This window comes from Protopterus annectens, chromosome 8.part1 (genome assembly GCF_019279795.1).
Source record: "Protopterus annectens isolate FY-2018-M chromosome 8.part1, PAN1.0, whole genome shotgun sequence".
Taxonomy (NCBI): Eukaryota; Metazoa; Chordata; order Ceratodontiformes; family Protopteridae; genus Protopterus; species Protopterus annectens.
In genome coordinates, this window is record NC_056742.1 from 108,020,253 (window position 1) to 108,037,358 (window position 17,106).

The window sequence follows — 17,106 nt, forward strand, 5'->3', positions numbered from 1 at the left end:
AAAAGTTTACTTTCTTCAATGGATCTCTGGCATTATTGCTTGCTTAATTCTAGCTAATTGTTGTTCCCAATCTGTTGCGACTCCATAAAACCTGACTGAAACTTGAGCATAAATGTGATTGATGCAATTAAAAAATGACTCATTGAAAAATGTTTTCTATCAATACTGATTCATTAGTGCTGTCTGTGTCTCTCTTACACACACATACGCACAAACACACACACATATGCACAAACATACATGCAGACAGACATACAAGCTTTGTTTTTTTTTAGTTATCCTTTCTTTTTTTATTTTATGCTCATTAAACAGCAAAGCACTTATTAGCAAGGGTAAAACAATGGCATCTGTTTGCATTTTTTAATACCCAAGCTTAATATTAATAATGAGCAGCCATTCTCTGTACATTAATACTCTATTGGAGAATGCTAATTGTCCGATAAGTTTGGCGATGCACAGGTCACCCATTCTCTGCAAGGGTTTTGCACACTGTATCACGCGTTCTACACATTAGTTGTTGTGTCTTTCACCACAGTGGAACTCCGGTCCGCTAATGCTTGGTAGTTGATTTTTACATGCCGAGTTACCAGTCCTGATGCACAACCTTTAACGAATGTACGCCCATTCACGCATGTTTCCACGCAGAAGACGTTCTAGCTGAGAATCGAACCCGACAGCGTCTTACTGTGAGGCGACAACGCTACCGCAGCACAATCACCGCGGATATGTTCTACACATTAGTATGAGTCATTAAAAAACATTCTTCTAATGATTTCACCTTAAGGCAACACTTCAATTAAATCAGTTGGGTCTAACCAGTAACAAGGTTTCACTGAAATAAGGACTTTCTTTTATTTATCAATCTCATTTTTAAATTAAACTGCTTGCTATTATGGATACCATCATAACAAAAGAGTGACTCCTACTAGCTCTAACCCTTCCAGATGCAAGTACATTATATTTATGTTTCCTATGTCATAATGTAGGGTATCCTGCAATCATAATACTGAGTGCAATAATCTTAAGTCTGAATAATAGGATATGTGGCAGTCATAATACCTTCTGTAGTAATCTTAAATCTAAATATAGGGTGTGCAGCAATCATAATACTGTGTGTAGTAATCTTCAGTCTGAATAATAGGATATGAGGCCATCATAATACCTTCTATAGTAATCTTAAGTCTAAATAAAGGGTGTGTGGCAGTCATAACACCATGTGTAATAATCTGAATTCTGACTATAGATTATGTGTCAGTCATAACACCATGTGTAATACTCTGAATTTTGAATATAGAGTATGTGGCAGTCATAATATCATGTGTAATAATCCTAAATTTGAATAACAGAGTATGTGGCAGTCATAATACCGTGGGTAGTGATATTAAGTCTGAATATAGAGTAAGTAAGAGTCATAATTCTGTGTGTGTGTGTGTGTGTGTGTGTGTGTGTGTGTGTGTGTGTGTGTGTGTGTGTGTGTGTGTGTAATAATCTTACATTTGAATATATAAACCAAAATGATATACACTGTCATACAAGCTCTCTGAAGGGATTAAAATGTCGGTGCCAATGATGTGTTTATAAGACAGGTGTGAGCACACAATGTCTGCAAAGCTAAATGTGTGAATCTGGAAATCACACCAACCTAAGTATTGTATTTTACTGGGAGGAAAAGCCCTTCACACTGCCTCGGCATCATTCCCTGCATAATCTTAATTACAAACATCAATTCTAAGGTTACTGCATCTTGAGGAATGGTGTGCTTCATCAATATATCTCAGCCTTATTTCTTCCATTCATATGTCTGACAACTATATTCACATTGTAGACTTTAAAACATCTTCCTCCCACTTTCTTTCTTTATGGAACTATTAGTAGGGAAGTTAAGGGATAAGATTATTTAAATGATCCAACAATATATTTTCAAAGACTGGATGGTCTTTTAAAAACGTATGACTTGCATAGCATGTGTAAGACTTACCTGTATTCTCTAGTCCGCAGTGAATAAAGTTTGAATGCACAGCCCAGGGCGATTACCAGCAGCAGGCCACATATCAAGCTTCCAATTAAAGCAGCAGTGATAACTTTTCTTGGCACAATAACAAGGCAGTCCTGTTCATCGCTTCCATCTTGGCAATCTTCCTGGCCATCACACCGCCATGTCTCAAAAATACAAAGATTTGTACCACAGTGGAAGTTACCAGGCTGGCATGTAAAACAGTTTTTTTCATCTGAACCGTCAGGACAGTTTTTCTGGTTATTGCAACGATCAAGCACAGAATAACATAACCCACTGTTTCCCTCACAAGGATGTTCATCTTTCTGGCATGCTGGGCAATTTTCTTCATCTTTTCCATTAGGGCAATGCCACCAACCATCACAATGCTGCTTATCAGTGTAACAGCCCTCATCACTTCCACATGGATGTTCCCATGGAAGACAGTAGCCTTTAACTTGGTATGTTGCATTGAATCCGTGACCTGTGCTCTTGGATTTTACATGATATGATACTGTCAGCTGTCCCTTTGACGACTCAAGGTTAACGGAATGCCTATTGTTATGGTAAGAAATTGTTTGCAGCAGCTTGTCACTTCGCTCTCCTATGCCATCATAGATGTGAATGTAGTCATTATACCCTAACTGTAAATCCATCTGTAAGATTACATGTCGATTATCCTGAGTATCAACAAACCAGGTACAGTGCAGACCAGCACCACTGTGATCAGGTCGAAAAAAGTCCGGAGATGCAAAAGACCCATAAAAATTTCCAAGTCTTTTTCCACAAGAAAGTTCAGGGCAGTTATCTTCATCTGAGCCATCACTGCAATCCTTTACTGAGTTACACCTTAGCTCGTTTGTCAGGCAGTGGGTAGAATGTGCCACATTACACTGAAATGTTCCTGATGGGCAGATGCTGGTCACTGGCTCGGTTGGTGGCACAGTGCAATTTTTTTCATCAGAGCTGTCACCACACTCATCCAGTTTATTGCATTTCCATGCCATTAAAATACACTTGCCATTTCCACAAAGGAATTCAGCAGGCTGGCAGCTGCTCTGTCCAAGTTTTCCTAACAAAAAATTAAAAACAAAGTAGTTAGCAATTTATGAAGTATACTTGATTTATTTTTATTGCAATGTTACTAAACATAGCAGAAAATAATTGTAAAGCAGATGCACTGTCAGTACCATAAAGCATAGCTGATACATAAACAGCCCATTTTCTCTTGTCCACTTATAAAGCAGATGCACTGTCAGTACCATAAAGCATAGCTGATACATAAACAGCCCATTTTCTCTTGTCCACTTAGGGTGAGATAGACTCTCAGTCTGTACAATATGTGCCATAAGATCTTCAAAGAGCCAGGGTGGCATTTCATAAATATATGTCCATAGTGCAACCGATAGTCTTAGTCTTATAATCTTTGCATACAGTTATTTGCAATGTATACAGTAAATCCAAGTAAAATAAGGACTGTCATAATCAGAACACATAAATGGAATGGCAGTAGTGTGCATGACAAAATGGTATATGGATGGAGAGCTGCACCAGATGCATACATGCTATGGCACATGTAATATAATCTAAAATGTTTAAGAGGATATAAGCTGTGCATGGAATAGTAAAGTCATACAGTCTAGCTGGCACTACAACATGTGCAGGGATCCATAATGAAAAATATGCCTTAATTAAGTGAGACTCAAAACATTACAACTGAAATATCTGCAAACACATATAAACATATAAAGCTCCAAGCAGTTAGCCTGGACATCCCATAATTTAAAAGCTACTTCACTAGGAGATCCCAAGCAGTTAAAATGGAAATCATCTTACTCTTCCTTTCTTGCTGTGTCAGTTGGGGTTGCTCAAGGATCCCTCCGTGGCCACCTACTTTTTAGCATATTTATGAATGAGCTTCACAAATCTAGCAAGCATGTTTCTCATCATATAGTAAGCTGATGACTCTACCCTTCTCTCCTCAGCCAAAAAGCAAGAGCAGCATTAGCAAATAACCCAGGAATCCCTCACATCTATTGAATCATGGCTTCATAATGCTCAGCTGTTCCTAAACCCTAAAAAGTCCAAACTGATGCTATTTTGCCCAAAACAGTACTCTGTATCAAAACCCTTGGTTTTAGTAACCTCCTCAGATCACACCTAGACTGAACTTATATCCCATACAAAACTGCTAGGAGTCATTATCAACCAAAACCTGAAATTTGTTCTCCATATTAATGAAGTAGTAAAAAAAAAAAACTCATCAAAAACTAGATGCACTCTACAGGATGAAACCTTTTCTAACTATTGCAGCAAGGATGCATTTTGCCTCTAGTTTCATATTAACAAATCTCCTCTATGCCTTTCCAATACTAGTACTAATTTGTACTGTGTTTTGAGGACTAAGGCAATTGTATCTATATTTCAACTTTGATATGTATAGATTGGAATGTGTGATATACCTCTAAAAAGCATTTCAGTCAGCAGGTACATGCATATAAGTACTGAGCACGTGCAGCAAGAATGCCATTTTGAGTGAGCAACCAAAGTGAGAGCAAGCATGTATGTAGTCAGTCAGTTAGTTAGATAGCTCATTTACATTCAATGTTTCTGTCATCCATCCTGATGTGTTTGTATGCAATAAACTACTTAAACGAACACCCAAGCCTCATTGTCTTCTTGGGTTCCTATCACGTAGTCGAACTTTTACAAGTTCGAACCTCATATGGTTGAGACCATAAGTTCGAATTTGTAAATGTTCGAGCGTTTGAATGGAAATCTCCAAAAGCAGAAGTTTCCATTTTATTCAATGGGGTGTGATCTCAGAGTTGTTATATTTAAGTAGTGGGGGGTGTGGGGGCAGGGGGGCTTGACCCCCCCCCCCTGCTTAAAACAGTTTATTTTGTTTTCTGCTGGGGGGTTTTTTATCCATAGTCGAAGTTTTTTAACTTCGAACATAATGGTTCGAACATTACATGTTCAAAGTTATAAGACTTCGATTATGTGATATAGACCCATCTTCTTAATGCACTTAAGATGAGTGACATGGTGTCAGAATGGGATCCAGATTTACAGACATGAGGCAACTGGTTAAAATTGGAGAAATATATAGGAGTGTATCATCCGTACTGCTCAAATGGCTCACAAAACAGGTTAGAAACAAATTCCAGGTACTAAAACTCACTTAAATGATTTATTTCTGTCCATGGTAGTCCACACAGAGTTATTTCTGACAATGGTGCAAAGTATACTAGTCAGCAGCTCAAGAAATTTACAGAAGTGTGGGACTTCGTTCATATTACAAGTAGTCCTGAATAACCTCAGTCCAATGGCTTGGCTGAACATGCAGTTCAAAGTGAAAAACAGCTGTTAGAGAAATCCAGATGTGACAATACCGATGTTTTTTCTAAACTTGTTAAACCTCAGAAACATTCCTCATGATAATCATCTGTGTTCACCTGCCCAGAGATGTATGTTGAGACAAACTAGAACCACATTACCAATCAGCAGTAATTTATTGGTTCATTTTGCTAAAAACAACAAAATCAGTAAAAGCCTAACTGTTGAAGAAGTGTGAAGACATGTTTGTCCCAGAAGTCTTACTATGATAAAACCAGCAAACTGCTCAGTCCATTACGAAAAGGGGAGATTGTGAGGATGCAGACGTCAAAGGTTTTGATCACATTGGATTTGTGAAAAGTTTGCGGCAACAGCGAAGATCGTACATTGTGGAATCACAAGGAATGGAATTCAGATGAAATCGGAAGCATTTGTTACCAATGTCCGAACCAATGTTAACAGCATCTTTCCTGTGATGAAGACACTAGTTCTCAGAGTGACTTGTCCAATGTTCCCGTTCCAGAGGACATTCCGTCAGCAATCCCTGTTCCTGAAAAAATCCCTAACAGTCCCCAAACGGAACTTTCCCCAGTGACTGCCCCTGTTGCTAAACCCAGTCCTAACTATTATGTTACGAGATCAGATGGCATCTCAAAACCTAGTTCCAGATAATGACAACCTGGACATGAGTGTTGTTGTCTTTATTAGTGTCTGTAAAATTGGATGTCTATTCAAATCTCATTGTTTATATGAGACAACTCAGTAAAAAGGAGGATGTAGATCACAGTGTGTGATATGCCTTTAAGAAGTATTCCAGTCAGTGGGCATGTGCATATAAGTAATGAACATGTGCAAGCAAGACGGCCATTTTGAGTGAGCAGTCAGAGTGAAAGCATGCATGTATGTAGTCAGTCAGTTAGTTAGATAGTTCATTTAAGTTCAATGTACTGTCATCCATCTTGATGTGTTTGTATGCAATAAACTACTTAAACACCCAAGCCTCATTCTCTTCTTAATGCACATAAGATGAGCGACATTATGTACAGCAACTATAAAGACTGAATCTACTGTAAGTACATGTTCACTGCCAAAGTGGAATTTTCTTCTATGCAATCATATAAATGTCTTTGTGTTTGGAGCTTTTCTTCCTAGGCTTCTGCTGAAAAGGACTATTTTTTCTGCCCAGCTGGACTACCCTGGTAAACAAATGCTAATAATACTAGTAATAATAATAATAATAATAATAATAATAATAATAATAATAATAATAATAATAATAACATTCTGCAAAGTGAAAAAATGTATAACATTTTTGTAAGAGGCTACATCTCTTCTGCTACCCCAGTCTCTAAATATTACCTCTGAAGTCATACAAACTTAGTGAAATGGGAAAGATAAAAAAATGTCCAACTTTCCATTTAAGTTTCCAACAGCTAGGAAACAGAACAGCATGGCAACACTGATGTACAGAAGTATCAACAAATCAAAAGTCTGACTTCACACACATCACTTCAAATGTTGACAAAATGTATTGCACAACAAGCCATATAAAGTGCAGTGCAACTGAACTACAACATGAACAAAAGCCTAAAATGTTTTTAAAAAAATGACATTAGGAAGCAACAGAGTGCCCTGAAACAATAAAATGAGCAGTGATAAATATAACACAAAGAAATTCAGGTGTCCACACACCATAATATTACCACACTCATTAATGTCAGCTTGCAGACAAATAACAAACAGATACAAACACTTAATGCTGACAGGAATACAAAGAGGATATTGAAATGGATATATAATGCTAGTGTAACTGTCACCATGCAAACGTGCTTATGTCACATACATGGCACACAGATCTAGGTCAAAGTTAGTGTTGCCTGGTGTAGATAGACCGACATGATGCCATCACAAGAACTGCCAACATCAAAGTGCAAATCCATGAACAGCAAGTGAGAAATACCATTCAAGCAAACATTGTCTAATACATGAAGGTGACAGTTTATCAACCACATGAAAGCCACTAATATACATACACAGACTGTACCCTGGCAATGCAGAGCTGACAGTATAATGTTTATACTTTGAGAGGCACATAACAAGCTGGTAGAGTCTCTGTGCATTTGTGAAGCTTGCAATCATGTCCAGGCGTTGCACGTCACATGACAAGCGGTTACATACCCAAGGTATGGCAGCATTGCAAGCATTGTCCCTACATAATTTACATGTTAAGGGGATGTCAGCACCCTGGGTGTGCTACATAGGCAAAAGATCAGTAAGTTACCTATATGGTTCATAGAGGAGACTATAGGCAGGGTTTGTAAGCAAAGAGAAAGTACTGGAACTTAGCAGAAGGAATTCCTTGTCTTCACTGTATAATACCTTTCTAGATTTACCCTGGTTTGTTTCACAGTTTGACAAGAATTTTGTAAAAACAGTTCCTTTTGTTCTGATTTGCCTCTGAGCTGCAGTCAGCTCAAACTAGAACCTAAAGTAGTTAGCACAGAGGATTAAGACCAAGAGCTACTTCCACGTAGTCTAGGGTTTGATTCTTTCAGCGTTCCTTTCCCTACTGTGTGGCTCAGAGAAAGTCAGTTGACAAAATGGTTCCCCTGAGTCACACCTGAAAAGAGACACTTGCACAGTGGGCTTACCTGATTATAATACACCCACTCATACCCATGCATATATAAATAAATAAAAGGAAAAAAAATGGAAACTGTTTCAAACTTTGGACCAGTGGTTTAAGAGTATTACTGTAAGGTACTTGGGTCTATATTACTTAATCAAAAATCCATTTGAGTGAACACCACAACACTGACACACATAGCCCGAACCGCAAATACACCAAACCCCCTAAACCGCGAAAGTTCAAATCTCGAATCGTCATAGTTGGCCAACACCACCTCGCGCTACATACTACATAACCAAACATAATAAATAAAACACATACATACACTAACCAAACCCTACTTCTAATCCTACACTAAACCTTACATACATTACTATCTATGCACTTACCTTAACCTGCACCCTAACCCTAAGGTCCGTAACTATCGCACACTTACCCTACAGACATATACCCAAACAAAACAAATAATCCACACACATACACTTATCAAAACCCTACTTCTAACCCTACACTAAACCTTACATACATTACCTATCTATGCACTTACCTTAACCCGCATCCTAACCCTAAGGTCCATAACTATCGCACACTTACCTTACGGAGCTATACCGCAGAAGTGCCAAACATAACACTTCAACATTTCGTGTTCCACGGTTTTGAACGTTCGCCGTTACCTTCGTGCTATATGTGTCGCTCAATTCCGATTCGCTCAAACGGGTTTTCGATCTCGTAATATAGACCCAGGTACTTGGACCCTGGTATAGAGGAGGTTTTCTCGAAAAGGTTAAAGTTTGGCAACAAAAATTGTGAGTGTGAAGTGCCATTTAAAAAATGAAGCAGGTGAGTTATATCTGGGAAGTTCTTCCAAGGAACAGTGATTCACCACATGGTGACTTGACTTGGACTATATTTCTGATTTTGCAGTATGCTCACTGTGAAATTTGCTGTAGGTACTGTTACTGACTCCCCATGTTTTAAGAATGTCTAACAAATTAATAAAGTGTGTGTAATCATTGTGCCTTTGGTCCAAAGTGTGCCTTAAAAGTGTTGTTCACCAATGCATCCAATTTGTTAACAAATAAATAAATCAATAAATAAATAAATGGCATTGGGTTGATCAAAGAACTAGATTAACAGTCCAGTCAGAAAAGTTACTGTTTTCTGCACAGGCGGCATGTGCTGGTTTATCTTAATCTGGAGGGTTGGATTTATAGGGCGATAACACTGGTTGGTTTATTTTTATAATTTTACTTGTGCAGTATGTTCCCGTTGTTGATAATGTCACTGTTGAGAATCTTTCTCACTTTTAGTGTGGTATTTCTAGTGGAACTGATTCCACGGGCTGGTATATTCCTTTATCTAATTCCAAATCACCTTTGGGATAATATGGTATTATAGCCTGAGCATTGATAAAAAATGCATTAACTACAATGAGTAGAAAGTTTTACAGGGTTAGAGAGGCCAAGTCCACGTTTTGTTTTTTTTTTGATGGGTGCCAAGGGCCAGTTCTTCATCGCCAGATGACATTCTATAATTTGTACTTGAAAGGCTTAGCATAGTCACATTAGAAAGCAAGGTCATTCAGTGCAGTTACAATTTAGTATCAAACACCAGCATGTTTTAACGATATCTTCACTACCTTCCCAGTAATGCAAATGTTTGAGATTTAATGTGGAATGAAGCTCAAGGCTGCACAACCAAAAACATTCCTACTTGAGAAAGCCCTCGATAAATCTGTACTACTTTAAACAAAAAATGAAGTTATCTATGGTGGCCTATTTATTTTTGGTTTCTGAGATACATTCTGGATATTAGAGTTAATGCAGCTCAATGAAACAACAGTAAGTTGTAGGATTTTAACAATGGGAACATGGAGGTGTGCTTAGATATGCTATTTGTGTATATATCATTAATGCTACATACTCAAATAGCACTGATGCTAATAAAGTAGCTACAGAGTATATGCCATGTGTAGTACAACTTTGCTTCTACAGAAATTACTTTTAATACAGACATATTGTAAGATTACACCACATCTGCCTATGTGTGCTATTTGTTATGCCTTCTGATATGACATAATGTTATAGAGTGGTGAGACATCTGCCAGAATTGAAAAAGTATTTCTCTAGAAGAGAAGAAATATATTTTTTGAAGTGAAGAAACATATTTTCATTCAAGAACTTCTGTTTTTGGAACTAGAGAAGTATAATTCTCTGTAGAAATAAATGATACAGCTGCAACCACCCCACTAAGATTTCTTTCACTATAACTAATGTGTCCAAAGAATGGAAGTTCTAGATTCAGAAATTCAGTTAATTCATCAATGTCACTGGATTAGTTGGCAAATCTGGAAATACTCAGAGTGCCCATTCCTGCATATTGATACTGGAGGAGTATGTTTAACTCTTTTACTTTTATTAAGGAAAAGAAAGGCAACATAGCAGCACCTCTAAAAATAGTAATTATTTTCTGTCAAGACAGAATTTTCCATTTATCAGACATTTTTCTTTATAACTGCACATGATGCTACAGTTGCCATATTGTTTCTTTTACTCAGCTGAACAACACATCCAAAGGCAATGAATATGGCGAGTTTGTTTTCTTCAAATTCAACAAAAATATTACTGAATAACATTAATACATTAATATAAGGGAAGAGACTCAGTTGTCAAATACATAGAGTGCCTTCAAAATCTACACTGTAGGACATATCTATTTGTAGGTACTCCGAACAAAATAAGAAAATACTATTATAAATTCCTTACAAAGACAAACTGAGATTCATGAAACACTGCAGATGGTTATTTAACTATAAGAAATACATCTGAAACAACTTGAGTTACAACTGAGAAAATTCTTTACAAATAACAAAATCACTCCAGCAGGCATGACAGACAATCCAGAAATGTAACTACTGGTAGATATGGGGAGTTTTAATCCTCCGTTTCCACAATCATGAATACAGTTAAAGTTTGTTTGTGTCTTTCGGCTTTTCCCGGTTAGGGGTCGCCACAGCGGAACTCCGGTCAGCTAATGATTGGCAGTAGAGTTGTACATGCTGGCTTGCCGGGCCTAACGCACAACCTTCAACATTCACGCATGTCGCCACACAGAAGACGCTTTAACTGAGAATCGAACGGGCAACGTCTAACTGTGAGGCGATAACGCTACCGCAGCACCACCGTCGCAGTCTCATGAATACAGTTAAAGTAATACAATATAATAATAACACTGTAGCAGACACATATTTAAAATTTACACTCCTTATTTTAACAAGATTTATTTAGTCATTCTGCAATATCATCTGAACAAAAAGTCAGTTCGTGTAGTCCTTTTTCAGAAAGAATAAGTACCTACTAAACCTAGGTAGAATCAAATTAACAGTGCAATAGTTGCTAATTAGTATGGTCTCTGAAACGTTGATGATAATTAGTCAATTCTGTATATGATTACTAGAGATACTGGCACAATTAATTTCCCATTTAGTGCAGTGTCACTGAGACAAAGGCTGGATTCCAGATATTTCCCTAGCAAAATTCATATTGATAATTAATTCTGAAAAGATCCACAAAAATAGTAAAACTAACATACAACTAACTTGCTAAAGAGCAGTTATAAAGTCTACTCTAAAGTGTTTAACGTCTTTATTTGAACACCTACCATCTCTGATTTGCATCTGGGTTTATAAGAAGTAAATATTTGCACCTGCCAACCATAATGTTCCTTCTGTGATTCTCTATACTCAGTAAAATAATTCTAAAAATATACCCAAAATTAGCACAAAACTTTAGTGATTTTGATAAAGCTGTAGACAAAATGGGCATGACTTTTTCTATTTTTGTTTTTGTAAAATCGCTGTCTCTGTTTTTAGATAAATTTCCTCTTTATGTTATAGTCTATTTTCTTAATTTAAATTGTAGACATTTTGCAATTAGTGATGAGCTTCCATGTGTCAGACAAGTATTAAAAAAAGAACTCCACACTGCAGACAAAGTAAAAGCAATAGATTTATTTTACTTTAATTAGATAAGCATTTTAGTTCTCATCTTAAAGAACATTTTGGTTGGAATTTATAGATGAATGCAGCAGTCCTGTCCAGCACCAACATGGGGTGCCTCATAGTGAAGAATATATGCATTATTCATTATCTCGTAATCCAAACACCTTTTCTAGGGCCACTAATTAACAATACAATATGCATTATTTCTGTGTGAACCAGCCTTGCCAAGAAAATTGACAATGATCCACATATCATCTAAACATGTAACAATGCATCACTGTGTAGACAATACCAAGAAGTTTATTGGCTGGTCAGAACCAGGCATGAATACACAAAACTAATACTCCCACTAAAATGTTATCCACATAAGTGGCCAGTACGCTAAACAATTTTAAAATAAAAGCCATAATTTCTGTGGTCGATTGTTTAATGATTACCAGTGTTCAGAACTCCTTAAAACATTTCTGACAACTAGCAGAAAATGACTCTTGTATCACAAGCTACAAAATTAGGCCAACCAATACAAAACTACCAAGTAGATGGAACAAACAGGATCATTTATCAGAGAGTCATTTAAATTTCTTTGATGGACTTGGATGGCTTGGATTCAAGCATCACCAAAAAGTATCTCAGCTGAATAAAAAAAATATCTGAGATAGATGGTGTGGTCCTTGCTAAAGATTTCCCTTCTTGATAAAACAATCTTTGTAGAAATCAAACTCCACATGGAGTTGTGGCTTTTATCTTCTGTTAGAAATATGATCATGACATCCAGTTTTAAATGGCATAACAGTTTTGAAAGGATGAGGCATGAACTATATAGAGTAGAACATCACCAACAGCTAAGTAAGTTTCTGGGTAGAGATTTCCAGAACCTATTAAATGTTTGCACAGTGTATGTTAAATAAATATAACTGATATGTAAACTCACCCACAGCAAGTACTTTATCAGGGTTATTGTCACAAAAGTTTAAACACATATTAAGATCTTTTAAGCACTAATATCAATACAAATAGGTTTTAGAAGAATGCAATACCCTTATTTAAGCAGTTATTGTTTCCTTGGAAATCATCACTTCATTTTTTGAGGTTACAATTCACTACAAAATGGATTAAAAAATAAGAATACATGGATCCATAGCTGTTTCGATAAAGATGTCTTTTAGTGACCCATTCTTTTACTTGCAACTTGTCTATGATGTAACATAGTATTATTTCTCAGATTGCCTATTACAGTTATTTCACAACAAGGCTATTTTTTCTTTACCAATCAGGAAATGTTCTCTGACACCCCATAATATCTTAAAGAAACATGTTCCATAAATGCAGTCAAGAAAATGGCCACATAATGCAAGTTGTTGACTTTATATCTTACCAGAATTTAGATAAGCATTTCATCAATTCACCCAAGAATATGGTCACATGGCAGAAAATATTCCATCAGTTTACTGAATATTAGCTATGATGGGTAGACCACCTTACCTAAAAATCCCTGAGTGTCATGTGAGCATGCAACCCAATCCCCAAGTTGTAAGTGCTGTAGTCAGTCAAACAATTAAGCTGTCAAACTCCATGGGGTAAAAACAGATGGAAACAGTCTATCATGTGGTACTTAAAAATCTGCAGGGTGTTTGTTGACTTAATGCACATGAACAGACAGCCAGCTGCAGGCATGCCTAACACACCACAACATGTCCTCCACAGACAGCAGCTCAGAAAAAAAGGGTAGATGGAGAGATGTAGATGCCACAACTGACAAAAGAGGAGAGTGTATAGTAGAACACTGCTGACAGAAGCCCTGTCCTATCTATCTGATTCCCATGCACCCCCCAGCCATGAGGAAAACATACATTTTAATGACACTCAGTCTGGTGTGGCACACCAGAAAGCATAGTATTAAAATGGGGTGTGACTCACACTGCCTGACAGCTGTATACATATACATGGCATTTCAATGGGATTGCTGATAGTATATGTGTTTTACAGCTAGATATATTTCATGCTGTCCCATGTTAACTGTATAACTGCATGCTAATTAAATTGCTACATACCATGAGGACTGCTCTACTGTCCACCATCTGCCATATTTAATAAAGTGGACAAAAAAGACATGAAACATGTCAAACATGCTTATTTAAGTTTATAGCTTATACAATGATTCCACTCATCTGTCTTCAATAACATGCCTTAAATGGGTAAAGCTAATCTGTGTGCATATATTCCTTTTGTGAAAAAATAAACATGTCAATATATCCACATTACCATTTATGCTCCTGCAGTCCCATTTTTTTGGTCTGTGACTGCAGGATTAGAAACACATATCATGTCTGTTTATGATCTGCTGACAGAAGTCAAAAACTCACAGTGCCTAACACAATATGGACACAGAAAGATACTGCAACACATATGTGATGTAATACTGTTATTGAACCAGCAAGGTTTAGCAATTATTACGCTTCTGGACTAGCAGGAGTCCTTCATCAGGAGTTATTGCTGCTCCTGCTAGCCTGAAACCTTGAGTAATTACAAACCCTCTGCTGGTAACATAAAAACTATTACATCTGTTTTCCTGAGTCTTTGTCTTTTCTGTTAGTGAACCAACACAGCATTTCTTAATGGTAGTCTAGCACAGTAAGGAGTATGTGTATGCAGAGTGGACGAGTGGTCAGCTGTGACAGCATTGCTTTGACAGCACAGGGATACAGCTGTGAGTGAGGCCGAGATGACCTGAGCTCAAACAGTGGCCCGGGCTCTTGATGGGGACAGCAAGTGACAGCAAAAGTGCAAGGATGTGTGAACAACAATGTCTCTTCTTGTGAAGGGTGGGCTTCTGAGGGCATTTGATCATTATATCAGAAGAGAACACCTTTCAAGGACCTGATACCTCAATGAATTACCTCTACAGTAAATAGGTACCCTAGAAAGTTTTGCTCAATCATTCAGGTCAGCAGGAAACTGTTCCTTGCTGAGACATAAGCAACTGGATAAGCCTTCAGCTCTTCAAAAGAAAGTTAATGTGATTGTTAACATTAAGCTAACTGACACTACACATGGTGGTCCAGCTCCAGGACTCATACTTCTTGGATAACAATCTGCCTTCTTTCTCACACATTTTACTGCTTACAAATGATGTCTGCATATTCAGTAATGTACATAACACACCTTGTTCTTGCATTCAGTTATTTCTTACAGCATCTCTAGCAAATAAGTGCTAATTTTCCACAGCGGAATCATACAGCTTCTAATAATTTTCCTTTACATAGATGGTGGATAATCTTTCTCAGATCAGCATCCTCAAGTATCTTGGAACCTAGCATCATGCTTTTACAAGAAGGGATTTGAACACACTTCATTTACTGGAGCTGAACCAAGCACTAATGGTCAAACCTTTATCACCCTACTCCTAATCTCACCTACCCACCACCCAAAATGGTGTAAGTGGAAAAATTAATGTAGCCCATATTTTGTTTTTACTATGTATTGTATTCTAATTTCCTATTTTATATATATATATATATATATATATATATATATATATATATATATATACATATATGGGTTCCTATTACCAGATCGCAGACACAGCTTGTTGAACGCATCTTGATCGAACTGAAAAGAGTGAAAAGGCAAAATAGAGAAGGGGCTTTTCAGTGAATTCTTTCCCTGGGAAAGAATTCGCTTGGCCGCTTTCGTTACTTTGCTATTTTCAGTACTGTAGTGTGATCTTGAAGTTGGTATATTTAAGTAGGGAGGGTGTGGGGGGAACATTATGTAATGTTTTAAAGTTTTTTTTTTATTTTGGAACAGTGATTTTTTTTTTCCCTCGGAAAAAAATGGCTGTTCTGAGGTCTCGACATACGCTTTCGTTTCCATAGGGTCGATTATTTATCATTTCCTTTTGTAAGCGTGCGATAATGTAATATAGACCCTATATATATATATATATATATATATATATATATATATATATGTATATGTATGTATATATATATATATATATATATATATATATATATATGTGTGTGTGTGTGTATATATATATATATATATATATATATATATATATATATATATAGGTTCATAGGTTGGTACTGGGCTATCTGCCCAAAGGCATATATTAGTCCAGCCACGTTGGGCGGTATTCACCGCCCCTTTAGTAGTTCCCAAGACCCTTGTACTAGCAGCTAGTACCCTTGGCCCCTATCTAGTAGTGCTGTTCATGTGATCCCCGGTGTGAACTTTCTGTTACCCATCCACTCATCAAGGTTCCTCTTGAAGAGTGATAGTGAGGGGCTCTATCTTATGTAGATTTGGACCCTGTTCCATAGTAAGGGAAATCTCTGCGAAGGGAATCTATCCCTCCAGCATGTTCTATTCATTGTTGTGTTGAGGTTTATATCCCTAGAGCATGTAGCTCAAGTAGATTTGGTTTTGCTAAGATGGAGCATGTTCAACAATTCTGGGTTGGACATGGCTCTGTACATATATATAAAATTAAACGATTCATTTCAGCATCAGCCTGCTTAATGTATATGGCAAAGCATTTATTGCTTTCTTTTCTAATATCTATATTTGATACATTTGCTTAATAAAGTATAAATATTACTGTCATTTCATATAAAATAACACATCTATCTAATGTCAGTCTGTTAATGTATAACTAGTAAAGCAGTCCTGTATGCAAGTCAGGTTAGCTCATGTGTGAAACAGTTAAATTACAAAGTAACAATGCTTCACTCATTGTGTACTTATAAACTATCAAAATGTTTTCATCCAGAATGCAACAATAATTCTGATAATAACAACATTTCCATATGGAATATGTTGTATTCATTAGTGTTTAGCTTTGCTAAGCAATAAAAATTAATACTACACATAGGCAGCAATGTTTAAAAAGGGTTAAGAAAGGAAAATATTTTGCCTGTCCCTATAAGCTTGTATGGCATAACATAAAGGATTAATGTCCTAGCCTCAGTTTAACACCTACCTCACATGTGCTCATTTTATTGACCAAATTTCTTTAAACAATACTGCTGCAGTTTAGCTCCATTGCAAGCAAATTTGGCAACTTACTGAAGACATATATAGTAAGAGGAAAACGGAGTAAACATATACTTAGCTAGTCATTTTCTCTGCTTATGCTAA

The 17,106-nt window shown here is 36.9% G+C and overlaps 1 protein-coding gene across 1 annotated transcript in view; it reads right to left on the reverse strand.

Moving 5' to 3' along the window:
* LRP3 (LDL receptor related protein 3) overlaps positions 1-17,106 on the reverse strand; it is a 393,055-nt gene that overhangs the window by 80,679 nt on the left and 295,270 nt on the right. Inside the window, exon 4 of the mRNA XM_044081578.1 lies at positions 1,979-3,065. Coding sequence (XP_043937513.1) covers positions 1,979-3,065 — 1,087 coding nt within the window. The remainder of the gene's footprint in view (positions 1-1,978; positions 3,066-17,106) is intronic.